The 17,181-nt window shown below is 42.6% G+C and overlaps 2 protein-coding genes across 5 annotated transcripts in view; one reads left to right on the forward strand and one right to left on the reverse strand.

The window, feature by feature from the left end:
- The window catches only part of LOC112245177 (phosphatidylinositol phosphatase PTPRQ-like), a 46,521-nt gene extending 44,081 nt beyond the window's left edge, over nt 1–2,440 (forward strand). For 3 of the 4 annotated variants that reach the window (XM_042323204.1, XM_042323205.1, XM_042323206.1), the window contains 4 exons: nt 44–169; nt 1,143–1,424; nt 1,570–1,693; nt 1,784–2,440. In XM_042323204.1, coding sequence (XP_042179138.1) covers nt 44–169; nt 1,143–1,424; nt 1,570–1,693; nt 1,784–1,821 — 570 coding nt within the window. In that variant the 3' untranslated portion in view covers nt 1,822–2,440. Of the gene's footprint in view, nt 1–43; nt 170–1,142; nt 1,425–1,569; nt 1,694–1,783 lie in introns of those variants that run through there. The other variant, XR_006083604.1, reaches the window with a different exon arrangement.
- Nucleotides 2,441–2,976: 536 nt separating this feature from the next.
- The window catches only part of LOC112245127 (IQ motif and SEC7 domain-containing protein 3-like), a 50,209-nt gene continuing 36,004 nt past the window's right edge, over nt 2,977–17,181 (reverse strand). Inside the window, 7 exon segments of the mRNA XM_024413115.2 lie at nt 2,977–5,385; nt 6,173–6,216; nt 6,297–6,392; nt 6,645–6,803; nt 8,474–8,573; nt 13,518–13,649; nt 15,426–15,565. Coding sequence (XP_024268883.2) covers nt 4,951–5,385; nt 6,173–6,216; nt 6,297–6,392; nt 6,645–6,803; nt 8,474–8,573; nt 13,518–13,649; nt 15,426–15,565 — 1,106 coding nt within the window. The 3' untranslated portion in view covers nt 2,977–4,950.

Genomic DNA, 17,181 nt, shown 5'->3' on the forward strand with positions numbered 1-17,181 from the left:
TTTTGTGTGTGTGTGTGTGTGTGCTGTGTGTGGGTGTGTTTAGATCCGGTGTCACCAGTACTGGCCAGAGGACAATAAGCCGGTGACAGTGTTTGGGGACATCATCATCACCAAGCTGACAGAGGACGTTTATCCTGACTGGACCGTCAGAGCTCTCAAAGTGGAGCGGGTAACACACACACACACACATATATACATACAGTGCATTCGGAAAGTATTCAGACCTCTTGACTTTTTTTCACCTTTTTGTTAAATTACAGCCTTATTCTAAAATGGATTAAATTGTATATTTTCCTCATCAATCTACACACAATACCCCATAATGACAAAGCAAAGAGATTTTTAGAATTTAAATAAGATATATAATATTTTTTTTATAAATTAGCAAAAATGTCAACTGTTTTGGCTTTGTCATTATGGGGTATTGTGTGTAGATTGATGAGGGGAAAAAAACAAGTTTATCCATTTTAGAATAAGGCTGTAACGTAACAAAATTTGGAAAAAGTCAAGGGGTCTGAATACTCATCGGGACATGGACTCTACAAGGTGTCAAAAGCGTTCCAGAGGGACGCTGGCCCATGTTGACTCCAATGCTTCCCACAGTTGTGTCAAGTTGGCTGGATGTTCTTTGGGTTGTGGACCATTGATACACTCAGGAAACTATTGAGTGTGAAAAATCTAGCAGCACTACAGTTCTTGACACAATCAAACCGGTGCACCTGGCACCTGCTGCCATACTCCATTCAAAGGCAATTCAATATTTTGTCTTGCCGATACAGCCTCTGAATAGCACACATACACAATCCATGTCTCAATTGTCTCAAGGCTTAAAAATCCTACTTTCAGTTGTCTCCTCCCCTCCAACTGCACTGATTGAAATGGATTTAACAAGTTACATCATTAAGGGATCATAGCTTTTACCTGGATTCACCCGGTCAGTCTGTCATGGAAAGAGCAGGTGTTCCTAATGTTTTGTACAATCAGTGTATATTTGAGTACCCCAGAGTAAACAAGTTCAGAGTTATCCTCTTGACAATAAAATCATTATTCTCTCTCTCCTTCTCTAACTCCCTCTCTCTCTCTCCCTCTGACACTCCTTCTCCCCCCCCTCTCTCTCTGTCTGTCTCCCTTTCTCTCCCTAGCATGGGGACTACATGGTGGTTCACCACTTCAACTACACCTCCTGGCCAGAGCATGGTGTACCAGATTCCAGCACCACACTCATACAGTTTGTTCGAGCCATCAGAGCCAACAGGCATGAGAACACTACTATAGTGGTGCACTGCAGTGCTGGCGTGGGCAGGACAGGAGTGTTTATAACGCTGGATCACCTGATCCAACACGTCAGTGATCACGACTTTGTGGACATCTACGGTCTGGTGGCTGAACTACGCAGTGAGAGGATGTGTATGGTGCAGAACCTGGTGAGAAATATGCATTTATACAACATGTATCATAATATAATATTCTTACTCTAATATGGATATGATACTTCATAGTATGATCTAGTTTTCCTGGTGCATTCAAACCTGCCAGACAGAATCTTAGTCTGTTCACGCATATCCCCAGGCCCAGTATATGTTCCTACACCAGAGTACTCTGGATCTGCTGAACAGTAAAGGAAACAGCCAGTCCATCTGGTTCATCAACTACTCTGCTCTGGAGAAGATGGACTCACTGGAAGCTATGGAGGGTGAGCACACACATATACAAGAACACACACTAGCATACACATACGTCATAAACGCACATTTCACATATCTACTTTTTTGTGCTCTTGCAGGTGATGTCGAGCTGGAATGGGAGGAGACTACGATGTAAAGGCTGAGAACTTATCAGTCAACTTCACACCTGATGAACACACATCTATCCCTGGGTCATGGGGCCAAATCCTGGACACACTGACTGTTTGTCAGATGGATTGCTCCACCAGAGATAGAGAAAGAGGAGGGAGAGAGAATTGTGTAGTCCAAACAGAGTAATGTTTCCTGTAGCTTCTTTGGGAACTCAAGTTGCCCTTTTCTGGCAGGAGGGTCAAAACAACACAACGAAACTTAGTTGTTTACCTGGCCTGAATCATCACACAATTACAGTCCTCGTGGAGTCCTGCATCTTTTGTATAAGTTCACAGGCAGAAAAGAGAGGGATATATATCACACATGGAGGTTTACAGGTATCTTGCAATAGTCATTCCACTGTGTATTTCATTGGATTCTTGTATCATGTTTTTGTATATTAGGTTTTTCGGCCAAATAGTGTTGTCACGGTGTTCATATGTTTGCTTCGCTGTGTTACTACGTTTATATCACGTGTTGCTATGTTTGTCATTGTAATTGGGAGGTTTGAGGTATAATATATTTGTGGGGTGTTCTTATGTATTTGATGTATTTTGTTCCACATCTGTGTTTTGGACCAGAAGTAAAATCAACTCCACTACTCACCTACTGTCTGTCTGTCTGTCTCAGTGAGCTGTTTAGTGTATAAAAATGACACCCCAAAAGAGTGAAGCATGAAATACACTGAGAATCTCACTGACTGCTGATACTGTAGGTACTTATCACAGTGGGAGGCCGTTCCTTCTCTTGCTAGTACAAAAGCGGTACCTGTTGCGTGCCGATCCGGTAGCGAAGAAGCTACGCAATGCTTGTCAGTGGCCAACAGCTTGACTTGGAGCCAATCAGAAACACAAACCTCCATGTGGGAGAGCCAACAAAAAAAAAATTAAAATATAGGGGCTTTCTACAAAATAGAATCATGACCATAAGCAATACGCATGGATATGCATTGCCAAACAATGTTACTGCCCCCTTCTGGTTTGGAGTATTGTAACAAGGCTGAGTGGCTGACGACTTCCAAAGTCTTTGCTGTGTGAACACAAAAGAGATTGACTGCCGACACTGTTCAGAGGTGCTAAGTACTGTCGGCAGGCAAACCTTTCACACACACAAACAGACAGACAGGACCCAGGACTCAAGGCAGAGTACAAACTACTTTATTATGTAATTCTCTTCAAACATAAATCTTTAGAAATATTCCATTAGTAAACATTAATTGTTATAAACATGATATCTTAGTAAATACTTAATGTGACGGTGCACAGGTGCTCTCTTCAACAGTGTAAGACATCTCCAAGATGGATGCAGGACAGGCGAGCCAGACTCAGTGTTAAGGTGATATGTTAGGGCTTTAGAACATGCTAAAATGTCTACTATGACTCCTGCTTGTTTTCCACTAAACCATCTAGCTAACGCTAGTGTGATCACAGCTACAGTATAGCCCTTTACACAGAGCTCTAATTATGAAAATGTGTCATCTGTGTGTGTGTCTCTCCTGGTAACAGTGGGGTGCTGTTGCCCCCATAATCTGAAAAACAAATAGATTTCCACCTCTGTACAAATACATAAATACACACATCGGCAGTCCGTCTATTCCTTTTACATTATATATATATATATATATATATACCACCTATATACTGTGCACATGTTCAGTATTCCGATATACTCTAATAATATGGTGCAACACGAAGCAGATCAGCCTCAGTGGGTCACCACGTGTCACAGCCCTCAGAGAGAGGGAAAGGGAAAGAAGAGATGTAACAACACTATTATAATAATAATGAAACATGTTCAATATTCTGATAAATAAACATACTTAAGTCATTCTGTGTGTGCATGTGTGTGTACCGTGTGTGTATATACATTCCTATGTGACATGCATTCCAGTGGAGAACAGGTTAATCATGTGAGAATAGGTAATAGTTAATAACCCTTTAGGGATTCAGCAAGTGAGATTGAATATTCAAAAGGACAAATTAGATAGAACGTTAGAACATTACCAGTTTATAACATACAATGTTCATGTTATTACTGATCAAACAATAAGTTAGAATGTTGAACAGTTTGTCGTCAGTACTGGTATTTTCCTGAGTGTGAGGCTTGGACCAGTGTAGCAAAACCACAGAGAATAGAACAATGGTATTCGCACACACATTCGCACACGCAAACAAGCACACACAGACACACCCTTTCACTCGCACATACACTGGCAGACCCTTATACTCTCAAACACACATGCACACGCAGATATGTTAATCAGGGTAGAAGTCCGACATTACGAATAGAAATACAGATTGTAATCATCTGTAAGCCAGGAGTCAGGAGAAACAGTCTTCCCTCCCTGCAAATCTGACATACTCACTTCTTCCCTCCCTGCTACTCAGACATACTCACTTCTTCCCTCCCTGCTACTCAGACATACTCACTTCTTCCCTCCCTGCTACTCAGACATACTCACTTCTTCACGATCAAAAGTATTATTAGCATCTGATTATCATATTTTACCACACATCACCAAAACACCGTGTGCTAAAGAGGAGGGCTAAAACCCTAGATGATGTTGATGATGTCATTGAGGTGACATGTCTCCATGTCCAGACAGCTCCACACATGGAGGAGATCTGTGTGTTCCATCAGCTGTGTGACATCAGGGCAGGGTTAGAGTCGGGGATCAGGTGGTGAGAGGTTGTATCCTAAATTGTTCTTTCTAAAGTCAGGAACAGATATAGATATGTACAGATGACACTGTGTCACAAGAGCTGTACGATTAGAAAATCTCTGTTTAGAAATGTTGTCAAAATGACATCCTATTCAAAAATACACATGAAATCATTAGATGACTTTGATTTCATATTGATTTGAATCCTCTCTATTATCTCCCACTCGCTTTATCGGCTTATTCCCTTTCTCTCAGACGACTTCCTTCCCGCCCTCTTTCTCTTCCTCCCTTCCTCGTCTCACCTTTTCTCTATCTTTGTCTATGAGTGTTTGTGTTGTGTGTGTTTCACCAATACAGTACATGACTATTTAACAAAAGGTCAGAGGGCGCATGATAAGGTGTGGTAGGGTCAGGAGTGAGGGGGTCATATGTCAGACGAGGCTGCGGGAGCCACTAGAGTTGCGTCTGCGGAGGGGGTGAGGCAGGGTGTGTGAGAGAGGGCAGGGGGAGTCGGGGGACAGTACTGGTGGGGGTGGTTGTAGGGGGAGGAGGGGGAGGCAGAGGGGGCTCAGATCCCTCTCTGACCCTTACTGGCGTGGACATCGCTGATTGGATGAGGCGGTGGTGGGAGGCGGGGCTTCCTTGGTTGAGGAAAGCTTCCATTCTCCCGCGGCCGCTCTGGTCCATGACGATCACCTTGACGATCTGCTGGCATTGAATGAGGGTGTCTGGGCGGAACTCTCCGGGGTGGGTGGCACTTAGCATGGCCGGTGCTGCCAGAGCCAGTTGGGTGGAGTCAGGACTGGTCACATGGTAGGTCTGGAGCAGCCTATCAGGGCTGGGCTGGGTCATGTGGTAGGTCTGCAGCAGCCTATTGTGAATTGACACCTAGTTTAGAAACAGCCAGAAAATGGCATGAGGAGTTACCAGCCTGAATGCAGCCTACAGCAGCCCTCTGGTGGGTTAGATACACTGGCAGCATGCAGGCATGCAGGGAGTGAACGCATGCTAACACACACACCAGCCCAGAGACACACCTGTGTTTGGGTGGAAGGGCGTTTCAGGGTCAACATTTGGGCTCCAGTGGGTGGGTGTGAGTTTGTGTGCGTGTGTGGAGGAGGAGGAGTGTGTGTGGAGAGGGATGAGTGTGTGGGGGGAGATGACACCGAGGGCATGGTGTCTCCCCAACACAGAGATATGCAATGCTAAAGGACTGACTAAGAGTTAGGGGTTGGGGCTGCTAGGTCTGTAGAGAGGGTATTTAGAGTGGAGGAACTGGGCTTGAGTCATACATGTGCATGCATACACAGACACACACGTACATTAACTCTGAGTCTTGCCATGGAGATGGTTTTCTAGCAAGCCAGCAGGGCTTAGAAAAGCTTATGATGGCTGGGAGGCAGATGTTGTGTTAGCAGGAGGCTAATAGCTAACTCCCTACTAGCAGGAAACTAATAGCTAATAGATAACCGTGCATTGGCAGGTGGCTAATAGCTAATTACTGGTCTCTGTTAGCAGAAGGCTGATGGCTAAAGCTATCCCTCCAGTTGCAGCTATGTTGCTATGAGGCACACAGAGCTGGATGGAGCTGAGGAGGGTCTCCCTACTCCTCGCCTGTGTGCATCTTTGCTAACACACATACACTTACCTGAGGCAGAGTGTGTATATGACTCACCTCCACAGTGTTGTTGCCAGTCTTGTCATACAGGTCTTGCTGGGCTGAGGGGAGAAACACACAAGTGACACTCAGAGACACAGCATGATGTGTGGATGCTAGTCGCTAACTTCGTGTTTGTTACCAGTGGGTGATCCTGTGTGTCGACTGAGTGTGTCCATCTGTCCTCCATTGGTGTGGGGAGTGTGAGTCTGCACCCCCTGTTCTCTCTCCAGCTCCCCTACAGACAGCGAGATATTACCATATAATTACATAAAGAGCCTGCTTGTGTGTGCATGTGGTGTGTGTGTGGTGTGCGTGCGTGCGTATGCATGTGTGTGTGGTGTGCGTGTGAATGCGTGTGTGGGCATGTGGTGTGCGTGCGTGCGTATGCGTGTGTGTGTGGTGTGCGTGCGAATGCTTGTGTGGTGTGCGTGCGTGTGTGTGTGTGTTGTGCGTGCGTTTGCGTGTGTGCGTATACGTGTGTGCTCACATTGGATGTGTATCTGCTCCATCTCGTTGACCTCAGTGATGGACTCACGTAGCTCCTCTGTGAAATTCCTGAGCTCCTCTCCGCTGGGGGAGCAAAAACTCACCAGCTGCTTCTTCTCTGAAGAGAACGGACTCAACATGGTGATGCCATGAGCATAGTCTGAACACACACACACACACACAAAAACAGTTAGCTATGTAAATAGAATGGCGATGCCCTGGGCATAGTAGGACTCTGGACAGATAATGTCACCGCTCATAGTTAGCTATGTATGGAGCAGTACAGTGTAATAGCATAGTATAGCAGTAGTAGTAGTAGTAGTAGAGTAGTAGTAGTAGTGTAGTAGTAGTAGTACTAGTAGTAGTACTTTTAGAGTAGTAGTAGTAATAATAATAGTAGAGCTGTAGTAGTAGCAGAGTAGTAGTAGTAATAATAATAATAGTAGAGTAGTGGTAGTACTAGTAGTAGTATAGTAGTAGTACTAGTAGTAGTAATAATAGTAATAGCAGCAGTAGAGTAGTAGTAGTAGTAGTAGTAATAATAATAATAGTAGAGTCGTAGTAGTAGTAGTAGTAGTAGTAGTAGTAGTAGTAGTATAGTAGTCGTACTAGTAGTAGTAATAATAGTAATAGCAGTAGTAGAGTAGTAGTAGTAGTAGTAATAATAATAGTAGAGTCGTAGTAGTAGTAGTAGTAGTAGTAGTAATAATAATAATAGTAGAGTAGTAGTAGTAGAGTAGTAGCAGTAGCAATAGTAGTAGTAGTAGTAGTAGTAGTAGTAGTAGTAATAGTAGTAGCAGAGTAGTAGTAGTAGAAGCAATAGTAGTGGCAGTAGTAGTAGTAGTAGTAGCAATAGTAGTAGCAGTAGTAGAGTAGTAATAGTAGTAGTAATAGTAGCAATAGTAGTTGTAGTAGCAGCAATAGTAGTAGCAGTAATAGTAGTAGTAGTAGCAATAGTAGTAGTAGTAATAGTAGTAGTAGTAGTAGTAGCAATAGTAGTAGCAGTAGTAGAGTAGTAATAGTAGTAGTAGTAGCAGCAATAGTAGTAGCAGTAGTAGAGTAGCAATAGTAGTAGTAGTACTAATAATAGTAGAGTAGTAGTAGGTGTAGTAGAGTAGTAGTAGTAGTAGTAGTAGTAGTAGTAGCAGTAGTAGTAGCAGAGTAGTGGTAGTAGTAGTAGTAGTAGTAATAATAATAATAGTAGAGTAGTAGTAGTAGTAGTAGTAGTAGTAGATGTGTAGTTGTAGTAGTAGTAGTAATAGTAAGTGTAGTAGCATAGTAGTGGTAGTAGTAGAGTAGTAGTAGTGATAATAATAGTAGAGTAGTAGTAGTAGTAATAGTAATAGTAGAAGCAGTAGTAGTAATAGTGGTAAAGTAGTCTTAGTAGTAATAATAATAGTAGAGTAGAAGTAGTAGAGTAGTAGTAGTAGTAGTAATAGTAGTGGCAGAGTAGTGGTAGTAGTAGTAGAGTAGTAGTAGTGATAATAATAGTCAATAATAGTAGAGTAGTAGTAATAGTAGTAGCAGAGTAGTGGTGGTAGTAGAGTTGTTGTAGTCATAATACTAGTACAGTAGCAGTAGTAGTAGTAGTAGTAGTAATAGTAGTGTAGAAGTAGTTGAGTAGTAGATTAGTAGTAGTAGTAATAATAATAATAATAATAGAGTAGTAGTAGTGATAGTATTTTTTTTATGAACCTTTATTTAACTAGGCAAGTCAGTCTTTCAGAACAAATTCTTAAAATTTTACAATGACGGCCTATCCCGGCCAAACCCTCCCCTAACCCGGACAACGTAGTAGTAGTAGCAAGTTGTAGTAGTTGTTGTAGTTACATTCATTGCTGAAGAGGTGAAACTGCATGCCCAGTAGACCCATGGCTTTACAGAAGGTGTAGGAAGCAGAAGTCTTCTTCTTTGGACACAGCTTCAGGATCTGTGTGAGGAGACAACAGAATGGACATACGCCATACAGTGAGCACACACGCATACGTGCGCACACACATACGCACACACTTATACAACAGGTGGGTCTAATCCTGAATGCTGATTGGTTAAAAACGCATTCCAGCCGGTGTCTATTCCACAAATTACCACCGGCTAAACCTATGACTGTTCGATCTGACTGCGCCATCCAGTGTCTCATCAGCCCAGCCAGACAATTAAATTAACTTGATCTCCACTATAAAAAGCATCTAGACCTCATCTCACATTTCTTTCAGACTAACATTTAGTTTTCAACGGCGATAATGTATGTATATGTATAAACCTTACTGTCTGTCTCTCCGACATTTGGAACATTGTTTCAATATTCAAATTCGATCTCCAACTGTCCCATGGAAATGAACGTGTTGGGATCGGGAGCCGGGACGAGAGGCAGGCAGCGTTTTCAGCCAGTCGAAGTCATGAATCAGCTGGCATCATTTTTATGGATATATACAAAGAAGTGTCAATTGAAAAAGGTACAACGAAACGAAGTGCAGCTAGTTTGCAGTCTTTCCATCTTCAGTTTGAAGGTATTGTGTTAATTGTGCTGTTGGTTAGCTCCTCTGAATAACGTTAGTGTCCTAACAGTAGGGTGACCAGACGTCCCCGTTTTCCGGGGACAGCCCCCGTTTTTGGTGGCCTGTCCCCGGAAATGTCCCCGTTTTTAACCGTTAAAAACAGACCGAAAAGTGAAATATTTTACTTGGCAAGAAAGAACGGGCAGCACAGTCTACCGATTGACGTCTCAATCGCGTTGTGCTTGTTTTGTCCAGCAGAGGGGGCTGCTCGCTATACAGCTTCATTCACTCTTCTTCTTCTACTAACTACTTGCTCGCGATAGTTTTAGAGAAAACTGCTGTGGAAAACTCGGCCAGAAGCTAGCAAGTGTCAAGTGAATCCACATCACCAGAAACGTCTTTTCAAGACAGATAAGTTAAAATCGTTTGAGATACTAGCTAGTGATGTTATGTAACAATGTATTATATAGATAAATGATCTGCTCTATAAGGTTTTAAATAGGTTATGCTAGCTAACGTTAGCTATGTAGACTAACGTTAAGTTAGCTAGCTACTGTTATGGTAGCTAGGTTAAAAAACGTTCACATTGAAACATGCAGTGGACGGGATATTTTGAAAATATGATTATATTAAATGAATGCACAATTAATTCTGAGAATATTTTTGTAGATTACAATTTTAATGGTTTGGCATTAGAATAAGTAGTGTGAAAATATTGTAATGAAACAGCAGGGAGCAGGTCTCCAAACCCCGACCTTCGAGCCCGAGGTCCGGCGCGCTAGCGACTGTGCCGCAAAAGCATGCTCAAACGGCAGGGTCGATTTCCGCGCTTATAAACCCAGGGTCGTTACAATATATTTAGAAATGTTCATGAATAACATTAGTAGTGGAGAGGAAGGAGAGGAGGAAGAAGAGTGAAGGAGACAGAGGAGGAAGGTAAAGATATGGTTACAGAGCCTGCCAATTTATTATTCCAAACAATGTTTGAGATAAATACAAAAATGAGGCAAGCAATGGGAATCTGTTAACCAAAGTATTTTATCTAATAGTATGCTGTTTATTAATACAGATTGGAGAGAAAGGAGAAGGAAAAATTAAGGGAGTAAAAAGAGTGAAGCAAGGAGAGTAGAAGAGTGAGGTGGAAAGGTGAAGAGAAGGAAAGGAAGACGAGTGAAGAAAAGAGGAGAAGAAAAAGTTGATAGTAAAGAAGAGAGAGACACAAGGAGAGTGAAGAAGAACAGACAGAGGAGATGTCTAAAGAGAGCTTTCTCAAAACATCACAATCATTCTTCACTACGGCTGTGAACTACTTGCAAGCATGGGGAAAGCACACAGATAATCTAAAATATTTACATGGTCTCCTTTTAAAAAGGCAACCTCTGCGTGAAGAGATCCAGAAGTCAGCAGGCACACTGCAGGAAAAATGCCCCAATGTGACCATCAATGAGGATGCATTGTGTGATGAGGTTACTGGCCTGCAAGAGTCCCTAAAGGGGGATCGCTTGAAGAATGGAAAACATCTGAGACACCGCTTAGTCAGAGATGGAGCACGGTGGTTACCCACTTCAAAGAGAATGACATCCCACACACAAACCTGGCTAGATTAGCGTCTGTTGTCATGTGCTTACCTGGAAGTAATGCACCAGTGTTCTCCCAAATTAATGATCTATGGACAGCAGCAAGAAATAGGTTCACTGTTACTACCATCAAGGCCATGCTTATTGTGAAGATAAACTTCAACCTCCCCTGCCAGGAGTTCATGGAGAAGCTGGCCAAAGACAGAGCAATCCTGATGAAGATACATTTTTCTGAGAAATATACATTTTAGGTTGGTATAAGTATATTATGTAGTTACCAATCTCATCAGCATCTTATTTCTTTATGTTAAGTATTTCACATGTACTATTGTCTGTTTTTTCAATTTTGCCCATGTTCTCTTCTGCTCTTAGTCTACCCAGACTACCAGGACCACTGAATGGCTGTTCAGATCGGACAGTTCTGTCTTGTCTATAGTGTTTCTGTTGTTTTCTCTATCACAGTGTGCCTGTTAGACTAAATACATGAAACCGGAATTGTCCCCCTTTTTTATTTCATAGATAATATAACATTGGCTATTTTAATTATACATTGACCACCGAACTGGAAATGTCCCCGGCTTTCATTTCAGACATCTGGTCACCTTACCTAACAGAGAGTACATTTTCTATGCCAGGTGAAATCGTGCCTCATTAGCTCATTATTATAGAATTATCCAAATAAATATCACTAGAAAACAGCTTAAACAAATGCAGCTACTGTTGTTATTCTGTTTGCACTGTTTGACGTGACTGTAAGTTAGCCATAGTTGGCTAGCTAGCAAGCAAGCCATAAGAACGTTGCCAGCCAGTATGGCAATGGAACATTTAGAACAGTGGTCACCAACCAGTCGACTTGTCGATCGCCAAACATTTCTGTAATAAACTAACTATTGTCGTCTGGAGATAGAGAGGACCAAAGCGCAGCGTGGTTAGTGTTCATCTTTTTAATAAACAACTGAACACTTCAAAAATACAAAACGACAACCGAAACAGTTCTATCTGGTGCAGACACACAAAGACTGAAAACAACCAGCCACAAACCCCTACAGAAAACAGGCTACCTAAATATGGTTCCCAATCAGAGACAATGACTAACACCTGCCTCTGATTGAGAACCATATCATGCCAAACAAGAAACCCAACCTAGAAACACAAATCATAGAATACCCACCCAACTTACGTCCTGACCAACTAAAACAAAGAAATAACACAAGAACTAGGGTCAGAACGTGACATAAACCCAAAGATAAAGCCTTTGTGTTCCTAATTTGTTTTATTAGTCTCGGGCTGTTGGTGGTAGGTGCAGCCCTGGGCGCCGGGTAGGAAAACTGTTACCATTTCATGTGTCTGAAGGTACAAACTCTGCCTTCCCGGTGGGCCTGGAGAGGAAATCAAGTACACTATGCGTACCGCTGGCCAATCAGATTGCTCAGATGACCAAATCTGCAGTAACGTAGGAGGCGTAAAAGAAAGCTACGGCAAAATTGATACTGTGAGATTTCAAAACGTTTAAAACCATGACTAGAGAGAGACTGTCAACGAATACAGCAAAGAGCTGCTGTTTTTATGAATGAGTTCATATTTAAGTTCTCACTCAGCACTGTCAACACTTTTATAACCCATAAAATGCACGTTCTTCCTATTTCCACTCAGCGCTACAACAAGCATTGTAGCAGTAATGAATGAGTAGGAAAGTGTATCTATAGGCTTGCGTTGTTGTTATTATTAGCGGCTTGGATAATTTTTAATATCAAGGAATATTTAAATTTCTCTGTTCATAGGAGTAACAACATGAATTTGTGCATGAGGCAGAAATAATGCGGTGCGACTCGAGTTTCGCCATTAGCTGGAAGACAGTGTCCCTTTTTGGTCAGTGGAGGAAAGGGAGAGCGGAGGGATGTTGAGAGACAGAGCCTCAGTCTGCTGCTCTCTCCCTGAGACTGACCATCAGATGCAGCCACCATCAGCCCAGTAAAATAAAAAGCTAATTATTTAAATGTATTTTCACTCAGCTGTGCCTCACAAGTAATAGAACAATGGATCTATTACCGGTGTGATCATATAGCCTACCTCAAGATTTGAAATATATATATTTTTTAAATGTCCTGAACAACAATGCATTGGCAGGTAAATTCAAGCAAAGCCCGTATGTGGTGATAATGTATTGGGCCTATAGCTTACTGCACCAACCTCATTGCTACAGTACTGTTTTTAATTGGTTAATGTTGCATAGGCTTATGTTAATAAAAAAATCAGAGCGGTAGATCTCAGCATGCATTTTGACTCAGAAAGTGATCTTGACTCAGAAACGGTTGATGACCACTGATTTAGAACGAAAGACTGGGTCGTGTCCATAGATACAGAACAAAAAGACTGAACAACTGGGTCGTGTCAATAGAAACAGAACAAAAAGACTGAACAACTGGGTCGCATCTCTGGCAACCGAACCAATAGAACGAACGACCAGCCGGCTTGGGTAGCAACCCTAGATTTGTTTTGGGACTATATCTTGTGAAAGGAAGAAAAGTATGAATAAATTCATCAGAATAATGTTTTTAAAGAAAATCATTATTTGATTATGTTGGTACCATTGCATAAAAGTGGTAATGCCCGAGAAGCCGGTGTTTGGAGGATATATTGGCACGGTTTTCCAGGCCTAACAACACCATTGCCAATATATCCTCCAAACACCAGCTTCTCGGGCATTATCACTTAAATAAACACTAGTCATGCTTTAACGTGTGGGTGTGTGTGTGCATGTGTCCATGCGTGCGTGTGTGTGCTTGTGTGTGTTCTCACCAGTATGAGGTCGTTGAAAAGGAACACCTCTCTTTGGGTGTTCGCCAGTTTCTGTTTCAGAGGTTTGTTGAAGTCTGCCACCTCGAACAAACGACAGCAGCAGACCAGCCTACGGTGGGGCACAGACAGGATCTACAGAAAAACACACACACACACACATACAGTTGAAGTTGGAAGTTGACATACACTTAGGTTGGAGTCATAAAAACTCATTTTTCAACCACTCCACAAATGTCTTGTTAACAAACTAGTTTTGTCAAGTCGGTTAGGACACCTACTTTGTGCATGACACAAGTATTTTTTCCAACAATTGTTTACAGACATATAATTTCATTTATAATTCACTGTATCACAATTCCAATGGTCAGAAGTTTACATACACTAAGTTGACTGTGCCTTTAATCAGCTTGGAAAATTCCAGAAAATAATGTCATGGCTTTAGAAGCTTCTGATAGGCTAATTGACATCATTTGAGTCGATTGGAGGTGTACCTGTGGATGTATTTCAAGGCCTACCTTCAAACTCAGTGCCTCTTTGCTTGACATCATGGGGAAATCAAAAGAAATCAACGAAGACCTCAGAGAAACATTTTTAGACCTCCACAAGTCTGGTTCTTCCTTGGGAGCAATTTCCAAACACCTGAAGGTACCACGTTCACCTGTACAAACAATATTACGCAAGTATAAACACCATGGGACCACGCAGCCGTCATACCACTCAGGAAGGAGACGCGTTCAGTCTCCTAGAGATGACCGTACTTTCGTGCAAAACGTGCAAATCAATCCCAGCACAACAGCAAAGAACCTTGTGAAGATGCTGGAGGAAACAGGTACAAAAGTATCTATATCCACAGTAAAACGAGTCCTTTATCGACGTAACCTATAAGACGGCTCAGCAAGGAAGAAGCAAGTGCTCCAAAACCGCCAAAAAAAAGACAGACTACGGTTTGCAACTGCACATGGGGACAAATATCGTACTTTTTATTTCTTGAAGAAATATCCTCTGGTCTGATGAAACAAAAATAGAAAATGTTTGGCCATAATGACCATCGTTATGTTTGGAGGAAAAAGGGGGAGGCTTGAAAGCCAAAGAACACAATCCCAACCGTAAAGAACGGGGGTGGCAGCATCATGTTGTGGGGGTGCTTTGCTGCAGGAGAGATTGGTGCACTTCACAAAATAGATGGCATCATGAGGCGGGAAAATTATGTGGATATATTGAAGCAACATCTCAAGACATCAGTCAGGAAGTTAAAGCTTGGTCGCAAATGAGTCTTCCAAATGGACAATGATCCCAAGTATACTTCCAAAGTTGTGGCAAAATGGCTTAAGGACAACAAAGTCAATGTATTGGAGTGGTCATCACAAAGCCCTGACCTCAATCCTATAGAACATTGTGGGCAGAACTAAAAAAGTGCATGCGAGCAAGGAGGCCTACACACCTGACTCAGTTACACCAGCTCTGTCAGGAGGAATGGGCCAAAATCCACACAAATTATTGTGGGAAGCTTGTGGAAGGCTACCTGAAACGTTTCACCCAATTTAAACAATTTGAAGGCAATGCTACCAAATACTAATTTAATGGATGTAAACTTCTGACCCACTGGGAATGTGATGGAAGAAATAAAAGTTTAAATAAACCATTCTCTCTACTATTATCCTGACATTTCACATTCTTAAAATAAATTGGTGATCCTAACTGACCTAAGACAGGGATTCTTTACTAGGATTAAATGTTAGGAATTGTGAAAAACTGAGTTTAAATGTATTTGGTTAAGGTGTATGTACATTTCCGACTTCAACTGTAAACCATGGGGTAAACACACACACAGACTCCACTCTCTCTCTCACACACACACATACACCAATCTCTCTTTCTGGCTCTCGCTCAGTCACACAACACACTCACAGTCTTCATGCCCAGTATGGACTGTTCCACACGGCTGACGTAGGTGACGTGGTCTTCGTTGGAGCGTAGCTCTCTCTGCTGGGTCCTCTCATAGATCCCTGTCACCATCTCCCTGGGGATGTCTGCCCCGTCGTCCACTCCTGAGGGAACAGGGACACACAAGGAACTAGAGAGGGAATTCCCGAAAATGAATTGCAAACTGAATTGACTCCACCCCTGGTTCAGGCTCGTTGCAGGACAGGGCAGGAGTGGCTGATGTTAGGATCATCAGGGACCTCAGCCATTCGAGCCACGGCCTGTTCTCCCCACTTCCATCACTCAGATGCGGGCAGTACAGGAGCATCATGGCTAAAACGAACAGACTGGCCAATAGCTTCTACCCCCAGACCATCGGGCTGCTGAATAGCCACCACTAGTCAGCCCCCCCCACCCACCCTTTTCTGCTTCCCCACTAGACATCTACCCTGCCCCCAGCCCGATGGACATTTATCATACTGAATAGCCACCACTATTCCTACCTTATCATTAATATTATTGTTTCATTCACACATGCACTGGGCTTAAGTATTTCACTGTACACTGCAACTTCATCTGCGACCCTGTGCATGTGACAAAATAAAAATGAAATCTATCACCCTGATGTGGCTGTATCTCACCACTAGAGGGAGATCTTGTGCTGTGTTTCAGTCAAGAGAGACTCAACAGAAGCCTCATCCCCAGTAGAGCATTTTATTTATTTTATTTAACTAGGCAAGTCAGTTAAGAACTAATTCTTATTTACAATGACAGCCTACACCGGCCAAACCCGGACAGCGCCTGGGCCAATTGTCCACCGCCCTATGGGACTCCCAGTCACAGCCAGTTGTGATACAGCCTGGAATCAAACCAGGGTCTGTAGTGATGCCTCTAGCACTGAGATGCAGTGCCTTAGACTGCTGCGCCACTCGGGAGCGGACAGGAGTTAATGATGTTCAGCTCCCAGTCCATCCTCTCTCACCCCCCGATTTGGTGTGTTCTCTAGATTCACCATCCCTGATCCCCCACAATTCAATCTGTCTCCTTCAACCAGCTGTCAATCAGTCCATATGAAATTGGTCCTGTGTTGTATTAAAACATACGCTGAGTATACAAAACATGACATAGACTGACCAGGTGAATCCAAGTGAGAGCTATGATCCCTTATTGATGTCACTTGTTAAATCCACTTCAATCAGTGTAGATTAAAGGGAGGAGACAGGTTAGATTAGGATTTTTGAACCTTGAGACAATTGAGACATGGATTGTGTATGTGTGCCATTCAGAGTGTAAAGGGGCAAGACAAAATATTTAAGTGCCTTTGAACAGGGCATGGTGGTATGTGCCCGGCCCACCGGTTTGTGTCAAGAACTGCAACACTGCTGTTTTTTTCACGCTCCAGTTTCCTGTGTGTTTCCCGTGTGTAACTTGACACAACTGTGGGAGTCAACATTGGCCAGCATCCCTGTGGAATGCTTTTGACACCTTGTAGAGTCCATGCCCCGACAAATAGAGGCTGTTCTGAGGGCGAAAGGGGGTGCAACTCAATATTAGGAAGGTGTTCCTAATGTTTAGTATACTAAGTGTACAAAGCATTGTCTGTGCACCTGTTCTATAAATAACCGCTCCAGTGTCTCTAGTCTCTAACACCAGGCTCAGAAACACTGTCATAAATGTTGCAAGACTTCTGCAGCTTATTATACTGAGTCAAACACACACAGGCACACACTGTCCATAAATT

Source organism: Oncorhynchus tshawytscha, linkage group LG06, assembly GCF_018296145.1.
Source record: "Oncorhynchus tshawytscha isolate Ot180627B linkage group LG06, Otsh_v2.0, whole genome shotgun sequence".
In the NCBI taxonomy this organism is placed as follows: domain Eukaryota; kingdom Metazoa; phylum Chordata; class Actinopteri; order Salmoniformes; family Salmonidae; genus Oncorhynchus; species Oncorhynchus tshawytscha.